This window comes from Bos grunniens, chromosome 25, assembly GCF_055505025.1.
Source record: "Bos grunniens cultivar Pamir isolate PY7600 chromosome 25, Bosgru_T2T1.0, whole genome shotgun sequence".
Taxonomy (NCBI): Eukaryota; Metazoa; Chordata; class Mammalia; order Artiodactyla; family Bovidae; genus Bos; species Bos grunniens.
Window position 1 is genome coordinate 41,356,597 of NC_141189.1, and position 22,196 is coordinate 41,378,792.

The window sequence follows — 22,196 nt, forward strand, 5'->3', positions numbered from 1 at the left end:
CTGCCTCTGTGCCCCGCTTCTGCCCCGCAAGGACAAGCAGATCTCGGCTGGATTGGAGCAGAGAGGGCGGAGCAGGGGTGGGGCGGGAGGAGGCTTGGGGTCGGGGGGTGGTGGGAACGCGTCCCCCGGCAGGCCGGCGGGCGGGAGGGCTCCTGACATTTGCCAGGGCGTGGGCGCGGCAGTTTGCGCCTCGGAGCCAGATGACAAAGTACACAACTCGGAGGAAAGGGGTCACACGCGGGGGCGCGGCAACTAGGCGAGTTTTATTGAACAGACCGCCGGCCTGTTGGCCGAAGACACTCGGTCTGGGTCAGGCGCGGGGGCGCTAGCAGGGGCGGCTATCAGGACTGCTTAGGGGCGAGGCGGGGGCTGGCGAAGGCGGTTCCCTGCGCAGACCGTGGCTGAGCCGGAGACTCTCCGAAGGCTCTAGAAAGAACAGAGAGGCCCGTGGGGAGAGGGCCGTGCGCTCTCCACTACCGCTCCCCCGACTCCCCGGGCTGGAAGCGTAGACACTGCTCCAGGAGAGCCTTCCCCGGAGTCGGGGATAGAAAGGTCGTTGGGTGCCCTACGGGCAGGCAGACAGCACGGCTCAGATCTCCCGAGACCCCCCCCCGTCTGCTGGCGTCCTGTCCCCTTCCTCTCCCCGCGTACCTGGCCTGCTCCGCCAAGATCCAGGAGTAGGCGCCCGGCCGCCACTCGGGTTGGCGCGCGGACTCCGGGGCGCGCAGGTTGCGAGGCGCACTGACCCGGAGCCCGGCCCCGGAGCTTCTGCGTCGCGCCTCCCACGGTCTCTGAGCTCCGGAGGGAAGCAGCAGAGCATCGAGGGCCGCGGGCCCCGGAGAGAGGGTGCTTCTGGCAGAAGGCCCCTGGGGCAGCGCGCCCAGGCCCAAGGTGTCCCAGGTGAGGGGCCCGGCCGCGCGGCGCCACATGTAGGGCGAGCGGCGCAGCCCCATGAGCAGGCCTGCCGCGCGGCCCACCGTGTGGTAGCGGGGGCTCGCCACGTGCTTGTACCAGGCGCCGGCGGACGGCGGTAGCAGCAGCAGCCACAGCAGGGCGAGCAGCCGGCGGCTGGCGGTGGCCCCCCGCCCCGGGCCCCGCACCCCTGTGCCCCGCGCCAGGGTGCTCACGTCGACGTCCGCCCGGAGGCGCGGACCAGGCACTGGCTCCGTCGGGTCTGCGCGCGCCGCGTGGAGAAGCCGGAGTGCGGGAGCTGCAGGCGGGGAGTTGGGCCCCGCGGGTCTGGCTATAACTGCTCGGCGGCCCCGCCCCTGCTCACCCCCGCGGTACCTGCCTGGCTCCCTAAAGGGAGGGGGCGGGATGAAGGGAGAAGAGGAGCCCAGGCCGCGCCGCAGGACGTGGGCTCCTGAAGCACCCTGGCTGAGTGGGTTTTTTCCTGGAATTCATCTCCTCCCCGGTCTGGGGGCTCCCCTCCTCCCCTGTCTCGCGCCCCTTTTCCTCTGTCCCCAAGGAGAGGAGCTGCCAGGCGCAGGGATGGGGACAGGAAGGTGGGGCACACGCAGATCAGACTGGGGGGCCAGCAGCGCCCCAGGGGGCAAAGCAGGAGAGCTGACTGGTGGGGGCCCTCTGCGCCACCAAGACCCCTCTGCCTGCCTCCTCCCCTGACAGCTGTTCCTTATCCTCACCTGTGTGTGCTCAGGTGTGTGCAACTCTTTGAGACCCCATGCACCATAGCCCACCAGGCTCCTCCATCCATGGGGATTCTCCAGGCGAGAATACTGGAGTGGATTGCCATGCTGTCTTCCAGGGGAACTTCCTGACCCAAGGATCGAAACTGTGTCCCTTATGTCTCCTGCATTGGCAGGCAGGCTTTTTACTACCAGAGCCACCTAGGAAGCCCTCACCTAACACAGTTCAAGTCTGTGCCCACACCCTCTTCTCTGCTCCCTAACCCCTAGCTTCTCCCCACCAACCTACTTCCCAGCTGCTGCTAGGTGGTGGATGCTTGCAGCCACAAGTTTAGTTAGGAGACAGTGGTTAGGATTAGGCTCCCAGAATAAAGAGTCAGTCCCTCTTACCCCCAGCCCCTGCCCTGGGCAAGATAAGGCTCTGCAGACGTCCCGCCTCCTCTTTGACTGAACGTGAGAGTCACTCAGTCTGTCTGACTCTTTGCAAGCCCATGGACTATATAGTCCATGGAATTCTCCAGACCAGAATACTGGACTGGGTAGCCTTTTCCTTCTCCAGGGGATCTTCCCAACCCAGGGATCCAACCCAAGTCTCCCATATTGCAGGCGAATTCTTTACCAGCTCAGCCACAAGGGAAGCCCGACAATACTGGAGTGGGTAGCCTATCCCTTCTCCAGTGGATCTTCCCAACCCAGAAATCGAACCTGGGTCTCTTGCATTGCAGGTGAATTCTTTACCAACTGAGCTATTAGGGAAGCCCTCCTCTTTGTCTGTGATCCCCTAAAATCATGTTTTCTTGCCAGACCAGTCTCAATTCTTTTGCTTTACCCAACAACCCACGAGTTGGCCCATTTCTGTGCTTCTGTGCCTGGGACGGACACCCTGGCCTTTTCAATCTATGACCAAACTCCTACTCATCTTTCAGGATCCTGCTTAAATAGTCCCTATCTGAATACTCTACTGGAGTATCCCTCTCTGCCTGCCTGGGGTTAATAGCCTCTTTCAAGATGTCAGGGCCTGACCCATTCTTGCCTGAGCCCTAAGCCAGGGAGGATTCAGCCGTCAAAATAATCAGACCTCATCCCCCCACACCCCACCAGCAACCACACCACTCACGGGGTACCTTCTAAGTTCCAGACACCAGGGATCCTGAATTATCATATTCTGATCTCCAAACAATGCCACGTGTATGCGTGGTAAGTTGCTTCAGTCGTGTCCAACTCTTTGCCACCCTATGGACTATAGCCTGCCAGGCTCCTCTGTCCATGGGATTCTCCAGAAAAGAATACTGGAGTGGGTTGCCGTGCCCTCCTCCAGGGGATCTTCCTGACCCAGGGATTGAACCTGCATCTCTTACATCTCCTGCATTGGCAGGAGGGTTCTTTACCACTGACACCACCTGGGAGATTCCCAAACAATGCCACAAGGTGGGACAATTATTGATTCCATCTACCAAAGAGGAAACTAAGGCCTGGGGGAAATTAACTTGCTCCAGTCACCTGGGTAAGCACTGGGGACAGAGTGGGGTCCAACCTAGACCCCCAGCCTGAGAGTTCCAGTTTGAGGACCCCAGCTACAGTGCTTAATGGAAGCCTCCCCTCTCCCTCTGCCTGTCTCTTCAGCAAGAAGGAGGGGCGAATCCGGGGCAGGAGGGGGGCACAGTCTGGATCTGTCCTTCCTCTCAGACCTGCACGTTGGGAGAGGCCCAGAGGGGCTCAGAGGTGCCAAGGAAGGCCCCTGGTTTTGAGGCAGGAGGGGCAGAAAGGTCTGGTGATCCCCTGGGATCTGGAAGCCGTCGGCTCGCCCCAAAAAGGCCCTGTGGAGCAGCTGAGAAACGTTCCCTGGAGCTCAGTGCCCCAAGCTGGACGCTGGTGGGTGTGGGGGGAGGCACTCCTGCCTCAGTTTCCTCATTGGTAAACAGTAATGGTAGCCTCCTGACCAGCTTGCTGTGAGCACTAAACATCCAGGCCAATGGGACTTCCCTGGCCGTCCAGTGATTGAGACTCTGCAGGGGGCATGGGTTTGATCCCTGGTCTGCGAAGTAAGATCCTGAATGCCATGTGGCATGGCCAAAATTTTTTTTAAAAATCCAGGCTGGGTCTCGACACGGTATCTGGCATGCAGTAACCACTAAAGTCGCTCAGTTGTGTCCGACTCTTTGCGACCCCACGGACTGTAGCCTATCAGGCTCTTCCATCCATGGGATTTTCCAGGCAAGAGTACTGGAGTGGGTTGCCATTTTCCTCTCCAGGGGATCTTCCTGACCCAGGGATCGAACCCAGGTCTCCTGTATTGCAGGCAGACACTTTACCGTCTGAGTCACCAGGGAAGGTAAATGGTGAGGCTAACATCTGTTACTGTTGCTGTGCCAGCAGCTGCCTAGTCCCCGAACCTGTCAGAGAAGATGCTTTGACGGAGGGGTGATGGCGCAGGGACCAGGCAGGGCGGGGGTACAGAGGGAGCCGCCTGCGTGCCTGGAGGGGCCTGGAGGAGCACAGGGACTGGTGGGCCGAGTGGAAAGCTGCCCCTTCCACCCACCACTGCCTCTCTCTCCTGGGGCCCCTTGGCCTCAAGAGCTGCCTGGAGTGTGCGGTTGGCGGGCAGCGCAGCACGACGCAAGGGTCCCCTGGCACTGCCGCCCACTCCCTGCTGAGAGGAGGCAGGGGACTGCGGGCAGTGGGCAGGAAGCGTCTGCAGGCAGAACGTCATCGATGTGAAAGCTGATCAATCGTGGTCGATGCGGTAATGGAGGTTTCTGCGCAGTTAGAAAATTTAAGACAGCTACAGTTAGCAGAGTGGATAAATCTGAAAATGCCATATTGACCTGACCAAAAAAAAAAAAAAACCCGTGCACAACGGAATGTTCAGTGTCTGAAGTTTAAATACCAGCGATCCTTCCGGCTGGCTTATGACTGTGAACTAGAGGGAAGGAAAAATGTCCACGTGCAGGTGAGAGGTGGAGGGCCAGTTGGGATAGAGTCGGTGGCTGCCTGTCAGGTGGAGGTGTGCGAAAGGCAGGCAGGGATGGAGCCCAGGGCGGGGGAGGAAGAAGAGCACCGAATAGCTTCATGGTCCCTGGGGGCTCCCAGTTTGGGGTGCTCAGGATGAAGGTCTCTGTGCCCTGCCCAGCACTGAGCCCAGGGGCCCAGGGACAAAGGGCTCCGCCAGACCCCCAGCCCCCAGAAGTCTGGAGCCAAAAGTGTGTTGCCAGAGGAGGTAGTGGCCCTAATGATCCATGAGAGCTGCCTGGTCTTTCTGGGGCTCACTGCACCTTCCATCCACACACAGACCCTTCTAGAAGCTGGATGACCATGGATGCTATTTGCACATCACCTCCCCTGACATTGGACCAAGCCCTCCAGGGGGCTGGGATCATGTCTGCTTCATACTCCCCCTTCCAGGCACAGCACCTGCCTCCTCCCCCAACAGGAACCCCATCCAAATGACACAGCAAATAAGAAAACCTCTCCATTTCATCATTTAAAATGATTATGTTTTATTAAGTCTTCCCTGGTGGCTCAGAGGGTAAAGCATCTGCTTGTAATGCAGGAGACCTGGGTTCCATCCCTGGGTCGGGAAGATCCCTTGGAGAAGGAAAAGGCATGTTTTATTAAGATTGTACATGGGCACGCGTGCTAAGTCTCTTCAGTCGTGTCTGACTCTGTGCAACCTTATGGACTGCAGCCTGCCAGGCCTCTCTGTCCATGGGTTTCTCCAGGCAAGAATACTCGAGTGGGTTGCCATTTCCTTCTCCAAGGGATCTTCCACACTCAGGGATTGAACTCGGGTCTCTTACATCTACCTGCATTGGCAGGCGCTTTAGCACTAGCACCACCATACATTTTAAGTCAAATGCTAGTATAAGGGGCACAGTAAGTGGCCTCTCTTCCACCCCGTCACATCAGCATCCTGCCCTCCAGGGGCAATGACTTCCAACTCTTTCAGCTATTTCTCCTAGTATTTGCCTCCATATTTTGAAATCACGAACAATTGCTATTCTAAAAACAAGTGGTCTTTTTTTTTGGCCATGCCACATATCATATGGGAGCTTAGTTCCCCCACCAGGAATTGAACCCACATCCCATGCAGTGGAAGCATGGAGTCTTAACCACTGAACCACCAGGGCAGTCCCTGGGTGGTCTTTTCTGTTCTGGCTGTGCTGGGTCTTCATGGCTTTCTCCACTTGCAGCAGTTGGGGGCTACTCTTCATTGCAGTGCACCGGCTTCTGGTTGTGGAGCACAGGCTCTAGGTGCATGGGCTTCGTAGTCATGGCATCTGGGCTTAGTTGCCCCGGGGCATGTGGAATCTTCCTAGGCCAAAGGTCGAAGCTGTGTCCCCCACACCCTGCATTGGCAGGCAGATTCTTAACTCCGGACCAAAGGGTGGTCTTTTTAAGGAGGTAGCATATTCAAAAGCAGAGACGGTACTTTGCCAACAAAGGTCCGTCTAGTCAAGGCTATGGTTTTTCCTGTGGTCATGTATGGATGTGAGAGTTGGACTGTGAAGAAGGCTGAGTGCCGAAGAATTGATGCTTTTGAACTGTGGTGTTGGAGAAGACTCTTGAGAGTCCCTTGGACTGCAAGGAGATCCAACCAGTCCATTCTGAAGGAGATCAGCCCTGGGATTTCTTTGGAAGGAATGATGCTAAAGCTGAAACTCCAGTACTTTGGCCACCTCGTGCGAAGAGTTGACTCATTGGAAAAGACTCTGATGCTGGGAGGGATTGGGGGCAGGAGGAGAAGGGCACGACAGAGGATGAGATGGCTGGATGGCATCACTGACTCGATGGATGTGAGTCTCAGTGAACTCCGGGAGTTGGTGTTGGACAGGGAGGCCTGGCATGCTGCAATTCATGGGGTCGCAGAGTCGGACACGACTGAGCGACTGATCTGATCTGATGCTTTGAGTAAAGTATGCACATCTTAACTGCATTTGTTACATATGCCTACATCTATGTGCCCAGAGACCAGATCAAGGTAGAAAGGATTTTAGTGCCCTAGGGCACTCCTTTCAGGCTTCCCTAATGAATCAGTTGGTAAAGAATTCGCCTGCAATGCAGTACACCCGGGTTCAATCCCTGGGTCAGGAAGATCCCCTGGAGAAGGAGATGGCAACCCACACTAGTATTCTTGCCTGGGAAATCCCACGGGCAAAGGAGCCTGGTGGACTACAGTCCATGGGGACTACAGTCCACAACTGAGTGACTAAACCACCACCACCAGGGGGCTCCCTTTACTCCTAGACAGAAGTCCCCAGCGGAATTCATCAGCATTTTCTCAACCTCAGCATAGTTGGCATTTGTGAGGCTGTCCTGGGCCCCGAAGGATGGGGAGCAGCATCTGTGACTGTGTAGGCAGCAAAAGAGCCCTTCCCCAAAGATGTCTGTGCCCTAATGCCTGGAGGCTGTGACTATTTACATGGTAAAGCAGAATTCAAGTTGCAGATAAAATTGAGGATGCTAGTCAACTGAACTTCATATTGGGTTGGCAAAAAAGTTTCTGTGGGTTTTCCCCATAAGATGTTACAGAAAAACTTGAACGAACTTTTTGACCAACCCAATAGAAGCAAAGCATCCTGAATTATACAGGTGAGTCCAATGTAATCTCAAGGGTTCCTCAGTGTGGAGGAGAGAGGCAGTCAGAGAAGGAGAGGTGACAATGAAAACAGGCTGGAATGATGCTATTTGTGGAAGGAGGAAGGGCCAGGAGCATGGAAAGCAGGCAGCCCACCGGATGCTGGAACAGTCAAGGAAACAGGAATGCAGCCCGCCTGCACCTTGGTTTTATCCCAATGAGATTCATTTTGAATTCCTGAATTCCAGAACTGTAATATAATAAATATGCATTGTTTGAAGTCACTATGTTTGTGGTAATTTTTTACAGCAGCAATAGGAAACCAAAAAAAAAAAAAAAGGCTGAGCACCAAAGAACTGACACTTTCAAATTGGCCACGCTTCAGGTGGCCAAAGTACTGGTGCTTCAGCTTCAGCATTAATCTTTCCAATGAGCATTCAGGTTTGATTTCCTTTAGAATTGACTAGTTTGATCTCCTTGCTGTTCAAAGGACTCTAAAGGTTTATATATATATATATATATATATATATACATATTCCCCCCCCCCAAAGTTTCCTTCTGCTTTCTGGGTTTGCTTGTTTTTGTCCCTGTATCTCACACCGCAGGCTTTCCTCCTGAGTCTGCAGATCGCTGGCTGCCAGTCAGATCCTGACAAGCTGGCTCCTTTCAAAGGGGCGTGGCTTGCTGAGAGGTGAGCTTCATTGCAGGGCAGCTGGGCACCAGGAGCCTTTCAGTCTCTAATGGGGTATAAAGATCTTCTTTCTGAGGTGGTGCATTTCCTCAGTGAACAATCCTCCAGTTTCCCACCAACAGTGAGTGGGAGGAGGACTGGATGGATACAGGGAAGACCCCAGGTGCCCAGTCAATGCACCAACTTCCATGCACTCCTTTTTCAACCCCACCTGCAGTGAACTGCTCTGTGGAGTTCCCCCAAAGGTCTTAAGGATGCTTTGTAAAATGAAAAGCAGTCACCCTCCACCTGCTCTCTGTCATTTCACAATTTGCTTGCGTCTTTCACTCATTGCTGGTCCCTTCTTCTTCTTTGTGCTCATGGAAAGTCTTTTATTCCTTTGCTGTCCTTTTAGTGGGATTTTTTGAGGGTGAGATGACACCTGCCCATGGCCAATCCACCAGGTTTAATTGGTATGATGATCCTTGTTTTGCAAACAAGGAAGCTAAAGGCTCAACAAGTTGACCAAGGTCACCAGCAAATACGTAGTTGGAGTTTCCAGCCCATTTCTGCTTCTACAGTCCAAGCTCATCCTCCCACAACACACTGCCTCTTTTCTGGAAGGGTTCAGATCTGAACCAACCTCCCTTAACAGCAGAAGAGAGGTCCCGAGTGTGCCTGAGGAGGCCCAAAACATACTGCAGAGTCCCAAAGCCCCTGGATTCACTACCCTCAATCAGCAAACCCGTCCTGCTATTTCTCTGCCTCAAGCCCCCAGGCTCAGCTGGGTGAGGTCAACTTGCCCATGAAGAGGTCACGTTCTCTACCTGCCTTTTCTAGTGGGACTGGGGATGTCCACCCCTGGCTCAGAGACAGATGTCACCATATGTTGTCTTTTCCGATAGGGATTGTGTTTGTGTGTGCGCACACGTGTGCCCGATGACCAGGCCCCTGTTTGTCCCAAATACAACATAAGATCTGGGTTGGAGAGAGATTTGGGTTCCTAGTAAGGTCACAGTATTTAGCAAATAAAAATATAGGGCTGTCGGTTAAACTTGAATTTCAGAGGAACCATGAATAGCATTTTAGTATTAAGTATTGAAGAGAGAATTCATAGGGCCTGGACTCCATCTTAGGCCTGTTCATGCTGATCATGCTCGGCCACCTCTCCAATGGACTCTGAACTCTGTGTTTAGTGCCTGTGGAAACGACAACAGAAGGATAAGACCCCCTCTGGACAGGCCATAAATTTTTCCTTAGCTATTGGAGTGTAACCTTGGGCTTATTGATTATTGGCCAATTGTTTAACTGCTTGAGCACATAACACGTGAATGATGGGGTTATTGGGATTATATTTACCCTTCCTTTGTTTATATAAGTCTCAAGGAATTTGGAGTGGTGGGTTCAGACAAGAACATATGGGATATAAAGATTTTCACAAATGCTGGTCCGGGTCCTTGGCTAAGAGGAGACTCTGCCTTGGGCCTTCCGGTGTAATAAACTGCACTTCACTATCTGCATTGTCCTTCTGAGTAAATTTGTTTCCCGGAACGCGTGGCTACAACAGTATGATCCATCAATATTTGGGTCATACATTGCTCCCAGAAGAGAGGGCGGGCCCAGGACAGAGGCCTAGGCGGAGAGAAGCCGGATGTTCGCAGCCTGGCGCGGGGACGGCGGCGGGCCTCCAAAGCGGTCGCCTCCACCTAGAGCGCCCCGGGCGAAGTCGCCGCTCTAGCCCGCACCTCGCTGAGGCGGAAGTCGCGCACGCACTTCCGCCGGGCGGGCCCGTTGCTGGGCGGGGCGGTGACGTCGCCCCCGGAAGGGGCGGGCCCGCCGGGAGCCAGGCCGTGCGGTGCGGTGCCGCGCCGGCCGGGAGCGGGCCGGAGGCCGGACCATGGCGGCGGCTGCGGCGGCGGTCCCGGAGGGGCGGCTCGCGTCCCAGGAGGCGGCGGCGGCGGCACCCGAGCGGGGCGGCGGGTGTTGCGTACTGTGCTGCGGGGACCTGGAGGCCACGGCGCTGGGGCGCTGCGACCACCCGGTGTGCTACCGCTGCTCCACCAAGATGCGGGTGCTGTGCGAGCAGCGGTACTGCGCCGTGTGCCGCGAGGAGCTGCGCCAGGTGAGCCGCGCCGGCTGGCCGCGTGTCGGGACTCCCGGGCGGGCGCGGCCCGGCGGGACGACGGGGCACCCGGCAGCCGGAAGGGGACTTTGCCTTCCTGGTGTCCGGCCGCAGGCCTGGTGGCGCCGGTTTCCGAACGGGAGGCCCGGCGCGGCCGCCTGTCGGAGGAGGGATCCCCATCGTTGGTCCAGCTGTTGGCCGTCTGGGCGCGGGAGGCAGGCGGTGGTCGAGGTCCCTGTGGGCCCAGAGCCTGCGGGCTTTCCTGCTGATCCCTAGGACTCTTGCCAGGCCGCCGGAAGGGGCACGGTCAGAGCCGGCGCTCCCCGACTCGCTCGGCTTTGGGGATTTATTTCTCAGGGTTTTCCATCCCGGTGAAGGCAGCGGGGAAAGTGGGGACCTTCAGAGGCGACCTGTCCCGGGAGCAGAGGGTCAGTCTGGGCGTTTCCAGCTTAGCCGTGTGTCTGGGTCTCTCTGGGCGACGCTGAGGGAACTCCTGAGACTGGCGTTTTCATCTATTAAGTGACTGTTGTACTCAGACCTGCCACCCAAGGGGAAAGCGAAACCACTGAGGTCTCCTCAGGGTGCCTGGTGGATGGGGATAAAAGTGTTAGAAGCTTTCATCCTCCTTGCCAGTTTCAGCTGCGGGGGCTCGGCTCCAGAGTGGAGGGGCGGGAGTTTCTGACTGTTCAGACTTGGAAGTCCCAGTGAGGTCAGAGGGCATCATCCCCCACCCCCCACCCTCCTCGCAATGCCAGCTGCTGGCTGGGGGCACTTAGCTGGAACTCCCTGGGTTTGCTGTGCTTTGAAATTTGTTTGCTTCCAGAGTTGTGAAACTCTCCTGGTATGTGAATGGAAAGCTTGGGCTGGTGATACCTGTCAGGGAATCTAACTTTCTTCTTCCTACAAGTGATGCAGAAACGACATCCCTTTTTCATTTTTTTAAGTAGACTTTTATGTTAAGGGAGCCAAGCAAATGCTGTAATCCCATGAGCTCTGTGGGCACATATCCTGTATCCTACCTGAAGAAGACACTGGGAGATGCTGTCAGTCTGTGATGGGGTGGAGCTCGACAGACTCGATCTGGGAGAGGTCTAGGGTGCAGGAGCAGTCGGTGAAATTGGATCTGCCTGTGTCTTGGTCAGAAGGCTCCTCCCAGCTACGCTAGAGCCTGCCTTGCAGGCCAGGCTTTCGTGACATGACGTAATTCTTGAATGACCAGGTTTCCCAGCACGTGTAGCTTCCTGGCAGTCAGGCAGGTAGGCAGGCAGGCGCAGTGGAGTCTCCAGCCCTGGGCATTGCACGTCTCATTGAGAAAGTAAAGTGTTAGTCGCTCAGTTGGGTCCAACTCTGTGAGACCCCATGGACTATAGCCTGCCAGGCTCCTCTGTCCATGGGATTCTCCAGGCGAGAATACTGGAGTGGGGAGGAAGTAAGCAGACACCTATATACGACTCTGATAGCTAGCATCTGGCCTCTCTCATTTCTGTGGGTCCCACACCCTTCAGGTGCTCTGTGGCAAGGGGGCGTGGACATGAACTGTCAACTGGCTTCAGCTGGGGTGTTGTTTGGCATCAGGTACCCCAGCCGAGCCGCCTTCCTAACAGGCCTGCTCTGAGTTGCTTGGCAGCAGGAGGAGGTTCTGGGCAGTTTGGGAAAATGATGCTCTTCTCTGTTCATCTGGCTTCCTCCCATTCTTGGACTTGGAATCCACCCCACCCCACCCCCATCCTATTCCCTGGCTGAGTCCTGCACTGTCCTCTGAATTCATCCTGTGTCCCATGCCTGCTCAGAAACTTCTGAAGCCTGCCTCTCCTCTGCCTCCTCTATGGGACTAAGCCTCTAAAAGATTGGAAGGAAAGCACGCCAAGATGCTTTGTGGGACAGGGCAGCTTTATCTGCTTGATTCCTGCATCTTCACCTGGCGCCTCCCTTGGCCGACCCGGGGGACAGTCCTGCAACTGCTGCTCAGATGAGGAGCTGGATGAGTCAAGATTGCCCAGCAGGTGCTCATGGTGGAGGCCTAGGCTCGTTCCTAGCTGGTGGGCAGTGGCAGCACAGGGCCACTGACTGAGACTGATGTCAGGTCCTGGGGTCCTGCCCCCTCTTGCCCGGTCCTGTCTTTCCCACTGGCCACGTTCTTCTAAAAGACAAGTCTCATCTTGCTTTCCACCTGGCCCTGATCCCAGGGATGTCAGAAAGGCTTGACGGGGCTGCTGTACAAAGTGGGATGTGTCTGAGCCAGGAGGGGCCCCGCAGACAGCCTGGTGCAGCCCCTCTGCCCCATCTCATAGGCAGGAACTGGGAGGGAGGCCGGACCTGCTGACTCTGGTCGTGCTCCCTGTTGTCCCGGCCCCTCCTCCCCAGGGAGCCGCTCTCACCCTGGTCACGGTGGACACCATTCTCTTCTGCACTCACTCTCCGTGAGTGCTCCCTGCTCGCTGGAAGTGGGGAGCAGCAAGGCCCTGGGCAGACACCCCCCGGTCCAGGAGTCCAAGAGGGCTTTTGTCCCTCTCTCCCTTTCACTGGGGCCTGATCCTTTTGGGGCCCACCTAGGGGCACCCTTTCCCGCTTGGTCATTTACTGCCTGGCCCACCCAGGGGCTGCCCAGAATGGCCCATCCTCAAGTGTCTAGGCCTGGCCTGTACCTCTGTCCTGGGACCCCTCCCATCCCCGGGGTGGGGGGCGGTCTCAGGCCACCACACCCTCCTCCTTGTGCAGCCATCCGGTCTTGCCGCTCGCCTCACCCTCTCGTGAGGTGGGGACACTGGCCTAGTCATCTAGGCATGCTCCCGCCGGTCATCTGGCCCAGTCCTGGGGGGCCCTGTGCTGCTCCCAGGCTGTGTGCGAGGGGCAGTCAGTGTTGCCCCGTGCCACCTGCCAGCCTGCTCACCTCATTCTCAAACGAACACGGCCTGAGCCTGCGTGCCCACGGCCACGTTCCCTTCCTAAGCCTCTTCTGTACTCCAGTCCCTTCCTGAGCCTGCCCAGCGTCCCCCTTTGGCCTGGCTCAGGTGCGCCTAGCCCGGACCGTCCCACCAGACTGTTCCGGAGGGACAGACCCCCCCCGCCCAAGCTGATGGTCACCCGGTCCAGTGAGGGTGCTCACATCCAGGGACAGACCCCACCTGTGGTGGATCGGAGTGGAACTCTGAGTAGAGGGGCCTCCCCACACTGGGGTTTCTGGGGAGGGATATCGTTTCTCTGTTGTCTGCCAGCCGGGGACACTTTGGAAGCTTTGGGGCGTCCCTCGAGGGCTGGTCATGGGGGTGTGGCGTCCTGAAGGTTGGCTCCTGTGCTCTGCAGCACCAGCAGGTCCTTAACAGTTTGGGGCCCTGGACCTGCGGGCACCTGTCCCCAGGCAGGAATGGGGGTCTTTTCTGGAAAAGCACCCCTGGGAGTGGGGGGAAGGCAGGGCTGGGAGTGGGCTTGCTCTTGGAGTGCAGATTCCACGAGAAGAGGCCAGTGTGGCCCGGGCCTTTCCTACGTCCCTTCGGGACCTGTCAGGAGATCCTGGGCAGAGGGTATAGGGTGAGCCTTGGAGGCAGAGCAAGACTCCGCTGTGAAGACGGGCCACAGGAGTGCGGCTGGTGTAGCTGGGGCCACAGCCCCAACGTCCCTCTGCCTGGCTTGCCAGCGTGGTGATGGGAAGGTCTTCAGGGCCTGTCACCCCCCCACCCCTGGTTCTCCAGGTCGGGCGTGGCTGGACTGGGACACTTCCTTTGGGCCAGGAAGGGGCAAGGCTTGGTTGCCCCCAAATGATGGGGCATGTCCTCAGAAGTGGAGGCTAAGCTCCCCATCTCCCCCCGCCCCCTACCCCCAGAGCCCCCAGGAACCGGTTTTAACCACCTTGCTGTGGGGGCTGGCATAACCACTCAGTCTCTCCAGCCAGTCCTCCACTCTCCCAATTTCATGGCTGTTCTGGTTTTAGACATCCTCTGTAGCTGGGCCTAAATATAACAGGGGTGACCTTGATGTGGCCTTTCCTAAGGTGAGGATGTCCCCTGGGTGTGCTGGCGCGGACGCTGAGCTGAGGCGAGTAGCCAGCTCCAGGCCAGGGGCAGAGGCGGATCAGAAAGCCGCTGAGCGAGGAGGTGGGCCTGTCTGGTCTTGGTGCAGGGGCGGGGCGGGGAGGACGGGGAGGACGGGGAGGGCCCTCCCTGCAGGGCTCTTGTCAGCTCAGGGGGGACCTGCGCCTGCAGGAGGGCCCTGGGGGCCAGGCTGGGGTGACCTTGTCCCGAGTCACGGTCTGGCCTAGCAGCTTTACCGAGTGCTAGAGACCCTGAGAGGCGGCCAGCTGCAGAGTTTTCACGTCCATCACACCAGCTCAGCCGTGTGGCACCCCCAGACTGTGCAGTTAATGGGCAGGAAGCTGGCCAAGAACAGCTGGGGCCATGACTGAGTCCTGGGGGGCACCCCCTCCCGTGACATCACGGAAGCCTCAGGGGGCGTGGAGGGCGGCCAGGCCTGATGCCCGGTTGCCTGATATAGTCTGGCAGGCGGCAGCCACTCTTTCCCCGGCTGCTCCTTGGACTGTCTCTTCTTCCTCCCGGGCTTGTTGTCCTGTGCTCAGCACCCGTGTGATTGAGCCCCTGGTGGCCGGCTGTCTGATCTGTCACTGTCCCCAGGCAGCCTGTCTGTCTGGGGTGGGTGGGGTCGCTGCCCCCTGGAGGCGTAGCCGGCTGCTACCTCTCTGTCCCGGCCGCCCCCAGGGGTCTGGCCGGGCGTGGGGAGAGGGGCCTCCCAGGAGGGGCTCTCAGTGCCCCCTTTGCTCTCGGCCCAACAGCGCCCTGCAGTGGGCGTCCACAGCCTGCCCAGCGGTCCCTTTGGCTCTGGTTTCAGGTGGTCTTCGGGAAGACACTCCCTGCCTTTGCCACCATCCCTCTGCACCAGCTGCAGCACGAGAAGAAATATGACATCTACTTCATGGACGGGAGAGTGTTTGCCCTCTACAGGTGAGAGCGGACTTCTCGGCTGGGGTCCTGCGGGTCTGCGGGCGCTTTGCGGTGGGACGGACAGACCCACCTCACCCCGCCTGTGCTCCTCGCCTCCCTCAGGGATGCGACGTCAGGGCCTGGCGGCTGGTTCCTGTCAGCGGGCTCTCCTGGAATGGAGCTGCTCACAGCCCCCTCCTGAGGTGGTAGTGGAGGTGGGGGGTGTGGTGGGGGAATTCCGGGGTTCTGTGAGGTGCACCAGAGCTGGTGCGAGTCAGGTTCTTCACCTGTAGAGGAAAAACCCCATGAGGGGTACGGTCGTCTTGAGGGTAGCCCCCATCTTCCAGGTGGGGGGCCGTCTCCTGGACTGGGGCCTTGTTCGGCTCAGGCCCTGGCGCCACCTGACACAGTGGTCGGAGCGCCCGCCCTCCTGGCTCTCGCTCCCGGAGTGTCTGCAGGGCCGCAGCGGGAGCCGCGGGGTTCTTGTGCTCCCTGGGGCCGGTGGCGCTGAGTGTCTGGGGGGGCTGGCCCGGTGTCTCCCCAGGCAGCTGCTGCAGCACGAGTGCCCCCGCTGTCCTGAGCGGCCGCCCTTCAGCCTCTTTGGGGACCTGGAGCAGCACATGCGGAAGCAGCACGAGCTGTTCTGCTGCAAGCTGTGCCTCAGGCACCTGCAGGTGAGCCCGCCAGGCTGCCTCCTGGAGCCCTGCCTCCCGGAGCCCTGCCCCTCACTCCGCGGGCCACCAGACGGCTGGGCCTCGGTGGGACTGAGGCCACCACAGGCCCTCTGCGCCGTGGAGCCCGGGAGGGGCGGGAGGCCTAGGAGCCCGCCCGTGCCCAGCACCCCTTTCCCGCAGATCTTCACACACGAGCGGAAGTGGTACTCACGCAAGGACCTGGCTCGGCACCGCATGCAGGGGGACCCCGACGACACCTCACACCGCGGACACCCCCTCTGCAAGTTCTGTGACGAGCGCTACCTGGACAACGACGAGCTGCTCAAGCACCTGCGTCGTGACCACTACTTCTGCCACTTCTGCGACGCGGATGGGGCCCAGGACTACTACAGGTGGGCGCGGTGGGGCCCGGAGTGCCACAGGTGGGCATGGGTGCACAGGGACTCCTGGACCAGGTGGGCCGGCACAGGCCCTGCTGACGCCCGGTCCCCGCAGTGACTATGCGTATCTGCGTGAGCACTTCCGTGAGAAGCACTTCCTGTGTGAGGAGGGCCGCTGCAGCACCGAGCAGTTCACGCATGCCTTCCGCACGGAAATCGACCTGAAGGCCCACAGGACGGCCTGCCACAGCCGCAGCCGCGCCGAGGCCCGCCAGAACCGCCAGATCGACCTGCAGTTCAGCTATGCACCGCGGCACTCGCGCCGGAGCGAGGGTGAGCGGGGTCCCCGCCGCCTGCGCACCCTGCAGGCCTCAGACCCAGGCCCTGACCCGACCCCTCAGCATCAGCAGGGACTTGGGACACAGCCTTGAGCACGTGCTGACAGGAGCTCTTCATGAGTCTTGGCTCCCAGAGGGCCTCGGCTCTGCTGTGCGGGGGTCCCTGGGCCTCTTCTCTGGGTCAGGAGGCCCAGGCCCCTCTCCCAACCCAGTTCCTGCTTGACCTGGTGTGCAGGCCATAGGGGTTTGGGGCCACTGTGACCTCTGAGAGGCATCTGTGCCTGCCCCTCGGGTCCACGCTGTGGTACGGAGGGAGGCCTCTGCGGGGTCCGGCCTGGGCCTGACTGGCTGTGTGCTGGCCACAGGGGTCATCGGCGGTGAGGACTACGAGGAGCTGGACAGGTACAACCGCCAGGGCCGCACAGGCCGGGCCAGTGGCCGCGGAGCCCAGCAAAGCCGCCGAGGAAGCTGGAGGTACAAGAGGTGGGAGGATTTGCGAGCCGCCAGGACCTCTGTCCACCTGGCTCCACCAGAGGCCAGGGCAGTGTGGACAGCTGGGCTGAGACAGGCGCTGGGTCAGGGAGCTTGGCCTTCTGGCCTCTGTGTCCCGGGCATGGCAACAGGGTCACTTGGTGTCCTGAATCGGGTGTTCTCCTTTCTCCGCTCATTTAACTTGGGACACCACGACCCTGCAGACTGGGGTCTGAGGGGCCCCGGTCTTGGGGGTACAGTGCAGGTGTGCCAGGAGGCCCTGGCGTGGCAGGCACGTGCTCTGGCTGGGCTGCTCCGCGGCCAGCTGGACCGAGGCATCTGCGGTACCCAGGCGCTGCCCCAGGGAACTGGGCTGGGTGTTGCCGGGTGCCAGAGCCTGAGGTTGGTGGGGAGGTGGTCCTGCTGTCTCCACGGTGCTCTCGCCTAGCCGGGGAGGCCGGGCTGGCACCTGTTCCGCTGGCTGCTGGCAGGCCAGCCTCTGGTGTCCGGGCTTCCCGGGGTGAGGCCCCTCCCCAGCCCTTTATGTCGCGTCGCTATAGTTCTGGGCCTGGCCCAGCCTGAAGGCCTCCCCATCCCAGGGAAGAAGAGGACCGAGAAGTGGCAGCTGCCATCCGGGCCTCGGTGGCCACCCAGCAGCAGCAGCAGCAGCAGCAGGAGACGCGCAGGACTGAGGACCGGGAAGAGGGTGGCAGGCCCAAGAAGGAGGAGGCGGGGCTGCGGGGTCCTGAGGAGGCCCGCGGCCCCCGGCGCCCAGCCCGGACTCCGGGCGAGGGCCCAGGTGAGCAGCTCCCCTGCAGGCAGGCCCACCCTGGCCCAACAGGCGGGACGTGGGCTCCTGACCACAAGGTCGGTGAGAAGCCACTGTCCTCCAGTTGGTCACCCCGTCAGGCCTGATCCTGCCCCCTCGACACTGTTCAGCCCTGATAAGGGTTCTTCTGTGTCTCTCAGGTCCCAAGGAAGCCTCCACCAATGGTCCTGTGAGCCAGGAGGCCTTTTCCACCACTGGCCCAGCTGCAGGAGCCACACTCCCAAAGTACACGCGTGTGGGGCTCGGGGCTCCTACCGAGGGTTGGGGAGGATGGGTGCAGATGCCAGGGCTCCCGTGGGGCCGGGGGGCAGGGCAGGCCAGAGCCCACAGGCCGCTGAGCCCTGTCTACTTTCTGCACAGCACTCTCCCGCCCCCCACTTCGAAGCTCAAGGATGAAGACTTCCCCAGTCTCTGTGCCTCCTCTTCGTCCTCGAGCTCCGTGGCAGCCGCCCCAGGCCCTGTGGGGCTGGCGCTGGCTTACCCTGTGCCTGCCAGGGGCAGGACCACCTTTCAGGAGGAAGACTTCCCTGCCCTGGTGCCCTCTGCCTCCAAGCCCAGCAGTGCCCCCACCAGCCTCATCTCTGCCTGGAACAGTGGGGCCAGCAAGAAGGTGGCGCATCCTGCCCCGGGGTCCCAGTCTACCAGCGGGGGCAGCCAGCCCCCCAGGAAGTCTGGCAAGGGGGGAAAGGGGGGCAAAAAGGGTGGGCCGCCGCCCGCAGAGGAGGTGGAAGAGGATGGCCGTGCGGGCCTCACGGCCCAGGAGCTGCGGAGCGTGCCCACGACGGTCGCCGTCTCCTCCCTGCTGGCCGGGGCCACCACCCACACCTTCACCAAGGTTGGCAAGAAGAAGAAGGTGGGCTCCGAGAAGTCGGGTGCCGCGTCACCCCCCCCCACTGACAAAGAGGGGCCCCCTGGGGCCGAGCTGGCCCCCACGGCACCCCCTGGCAGAGCTGAGGGGCCTGCCGCTGTCATCGTCAATGGACACTCAGAGGGGCCAGCCCCGGTTCGGAGCACCCCCAAGGAGCCCCCTGGGCTCCCAAGGCCCCTGGGGCCACCCCCCTGCCCCACGCCCCAGGAAGACTTCCCGGCGCTCTGTGGCCCCTGCCCACCCAGGATGCCCCCACCCCCAGGTAGGTGTGCTGGGCCCAGGCCTGCTTCGGGGCCCTGGGAAGGGGCCGCGGTAGTGGAGTGAGGCCCAGGGCGGTACAGGCAGGCAGACGGGCCCAGAGTGGTGCAGGCGGGCAGGGAGGCCCGTGTAGCCCCTTCCCACTGCCTCGGAGCCTGGTAGCCAGATCTGGATGCAGGTGGCAGGCCTGTGAGCCCATGGCCGTGGTCCGCCGTATAGCTCCCCTGCGACCTTTCTTTCCGCAAGTTGGGGAGTTCTGGCACCCTCTGGAGATGAGGACAAAGCAGTTAACTCAGGTCAAGGTTTGCCATGAGGAGCATAACACGCGTGCCGGTCCTTGGCGTTGTCAGCGGGCCCCGGACCCGCTCTGTGGGGACGGGCTGCTCTGCGGGGAGGGGCGGCGTGTGGGAAGTGGGGACCCGGGCCTGCTGTGCCTGACCAGCGAGGTCACATCCTGGGACCTTCCCGTGCACCCCATGCCCCGCAGGCTTCAATGCCGTGGTGCTCCTAAAGGGCACCCCGCCTCCGCCAGGCCTGGCGCCCCCTGTCAGCAAGCCACCCCCCGGCTTCTCCGGCCTTCCGTCTAGCCCCCACCCGGCCTGTGTCCCCAGCACTACGACCACCACGAAAGCGTAAGTGTGGGCGGGCCCCTGGCCCCATGCCCCCAGGGGAGAGTGCCCTCACCTTGGGCCTCCCCAAAGGCGGAAGCCTCCACCTCCTTCCGATTCAGACCCAGGCCAACGCCTGTGCCCCGGGCCTACTTGGTCCCTGAGAACTTCCGAGAGAGGAACCTGCAGCTCATCCAGTCCATCAGGGACTTCCTGCAGAGCGATGACGCCCGCTTCAGCAAGTTCAAGAGCTACTCGGGGGAGTTCAGACAGGTCAGACAGGCAGGGGTGCGGGGGGCTGGCCCGGCCACTGGGGCCCAGGCCAGGGCTGGGGGTGACTGGGTCTGGCTCTGGCCGGCAGGGCGCGATCTCTGCAGCCCAGTATTATAAGAGTTGCCGGGACCTGCTGGGGGAGAACTTCGAGAAGATCTTCAACGAGTTGCTGGTGCTGCTGCCTGATACGGCCAAGCAGCAGGAGCTGCTGTTGGCCCACACGGACTTCCGGGGCCGCGAGAAGCCTCCCGGCACGAAGGCCAAGAAGAACAGGAAGAGCGCGTGGCAGGCCAGCACCCGGCAGGTGGGCCTAGACTGCTGCGTGTGCCCCACTTGCCAGCAGGTGCTGGCGCACGGTGATGTGGGCAGCCACCAGGCACTGCACGCCGCCCGGGACGATGACTTCCCCTCCCTGCAGGCCCTCGCCAGGATCCTCACATAGCTCCGATGTAGCTCCCGCCAGTGCAGGCAGGAGCCACCGCACCCACAAGCCTCCTTTCTCCCCGTCCCCACCCCCAGGCAGACAGTGAGGCCACCTGCTCAGGCCTCTCAGCTGGCCGGCTCTCCGGGGATCACCGGGAAGGCCCGCCACGACTTGCCGGCACACCCTCTTGGGGGATCCCTCTGGAGGCCTCCTGGAAACTAGAGAGACCCCTGCCACAGCAGCAGGCTGCTCTGGGTTTACGTTCTCAGGCCCTGGAGGGCGCCGGGGAGGGAAGGGGCAGGTGCCGGGACCTGTGTGCGCTGTCAGGGCTGGTGGCCACGGTGGCCCCTTCCCGGAGCCCCTGAGCCCAAGGGCCGCAGCACCGCGGTCCCTGAGCTAGGCCCACGGGTGCTGGAGTCAGATGTTGAGCGTGTTGTGTAAACACTTGGCTGTTTGGTGACTAAAGAACGTTCAGGATTAAAAGACACAAAATTGTGCTACTTGAAGTTGAATCTTTTTATGAGACTAGCTGAATCTGGGATCTCCAATTGCCTCTGAACTTTTATAAGACAGTTTATCTTCAAATAAATTTATTTTGCAATAATGCACATAGCTGGTGTTCTGAGCTTCTCTGCCTTCCGGGGTCACCCCACTCAGAGTGGTCAGACACTACAGCTCAGGTGGTCTCAGTGAGTACTGTGGGCTGGGGGTAGGGGGCCTGTGGGGAGAGGTGGGCAGCCAGGCTCTGCTCACAGGCAGAAGCAGCTGACCCGGGGCCTGGATCTTGGAGGTCAAGCACCGCCCAAGCCCTCCAGGAGCAGAGCCAGCCATGCTTGACCTACACTGTACCCAGTAAAACTGTCCTTCCAGAACCCAGGAGTCACACAGACCCAAGGTTTACATCCACAGGCCACTGGGAGAGCTAAAGTAAACTCCAGCAGGAACAATTTAGAAACGGATCCAGTATTTTGGAAATGGACCAGGCATGCGCTGAAATCTCCCCATTCTGCCACAGACACATATAAATAGTAGGAAGCAAGATCTAAACGCATAGCCACCTCCAAATGAGGCAACATCCTTACTTGAGAAGAAATGGAGATGTCTTTCTGAAAGAAGCAGAAGGGGGTGGGCACTGCCTGTCTGAACCTGAGGGCCTACCTACTTATGGTGAGACTGGAGCAAGTTTCTGGCTGATGGCTGAGCTTCAGTGCCTGCTAGGAAGCAGAGCCGTCACCCTCTTCACTCTCCACAGGGCTGCTAGGAGGCCACCTGCGTTCCCTATCACACAGGAGAAGACCCCCTTACCTGATGCCCTCTGAAGACCTGAACACAAGCCAACACCCGCAAAGAGTAACCTGGAAGCTGGGCTATTTCACTCATGATAGTAAAAACGCTGATACTTAAAGAAGAACCAAGAACCATAACAATACCAGGCAACACAGCCTGATGACAAGCACTACCCTGAGTAGTTTATGTTAACACCTACTGCACCTTAGCAACTACTACCTGTACTGCAAGGAGATCAAAAGAGTCCATCCTAAAGAAAATCAGTTCTGAATATTCATTGGAAGGACTGATGCTGAAGCTGAAATTCCAATACTCGCCCACCTGATGAGAAGAACTGACTGACTGGAAAAGACCCTGATGCTGGGAAAGACTGAAGGCGGGAGGAGAAGGGGATGACAGAGGATGAGATGGTTGGATGGCATCACCGACTCGATGGACATGAGTCTGAGTAAGCTCATGTTGGAGTTGGACAGGGAGGCCTGGTGTGTTGCAGTCCATGGGGTCTCAAAGCGTCGGACACAACTGAGCAACTGAACTGAACTGCACCTTTGACCATGGGAACTGCTCTTCTCCTCTGGAAGGGTACAAGTTGAGACCAAGCTTGAACATGGCCAAGCCAGAACCCCAGCCCTAGGTCCTGCCTGCTTCCTTGAAGGTCAACTAGAAGGTTGTTAACCAGCAAGAAATGAAAAAGTAACTGAAATAAAACTCCCAAAAGACGAATTCAAAAGTCAACAAGACCAAGCTGGGGATGTCTCCGAAGGGGAGCTGGCCATGGAACGTGGCTCTGGACACTGCATGGTACACAGGGCAGGGGTCTCAGGAACAGGAGGCGGTAAGAA

The 22,196-nt window shown here is 59.5% G+C and overlaps 2 protein-coding genes across 3 annotated transcripts; one reads left to right on the plus strand and one right to left on the minus strand.

The window, feature by feature from the left end:
- Nucleotides 1–242: 242 nt before the first annotated feature.
- NPW (neuropeptide W) lies at nt 243–1,247 on the minus strand. The gene is made up of 2 exons (XM_086376387.1): nt 652–1,247; nt 243–426 (listed from the first exon to the last, which is right to left on the minus strand). The coding sequence occupies exons 1-2, from the start codon at nt 951–953 to the stop codon at nt 342–344; spliced, it is 387 nt and encodes a 128-aa protein (XP_086232513.1). The 5' UTR covers nt 954–1,247; the 3' UTR covers nt 243–341.
- Nucleotides 1,248–9,702: 8,455 nt separating this feature from the next.
- On the plus strand, nt 9,703–20,675 carry ZNF598 (zinc finger protein 598, E3 ubiquitin ligase). 2 transcript variants are annotated; one of them, XM_086376234.1, is made up of 13 exons: nt 9,703–10,013; nt 14,853–14,965; nt 15,489–15,618; nt 15,799–16,010; nt 16,114–16,331; nt 16,702–16,819; nt 17,407–17,606; nt 17,777–17,861; nt 17,997–18,766; nt 19,250–19,394; nt 19,493–19,643; nt 19,732–19,947; nt 20,163–20,675. In XM_086376234.1, exons 1-13 carry the CDS (start codon nt 9,789–9,791, stop codon nt 20,430–20,432), a joined length of 2,853 nt encoding a protein of 950 aa, XP_086232360.1. In that variant the 5' UTR covers nt 9,703–9,788; the 3' UTR covers nt 20,433–20,675. The 2 variants fall into 2 exon arrangements, with proteins under 2 accessions (XP_086232360.1, XP_086232361.1); XM_086376235.1 differs by having other exon boundaries at nt 16,702–16,810.
- Nucleotides 20,676–22,196: the final 1,521 nt, after the last annotated feature.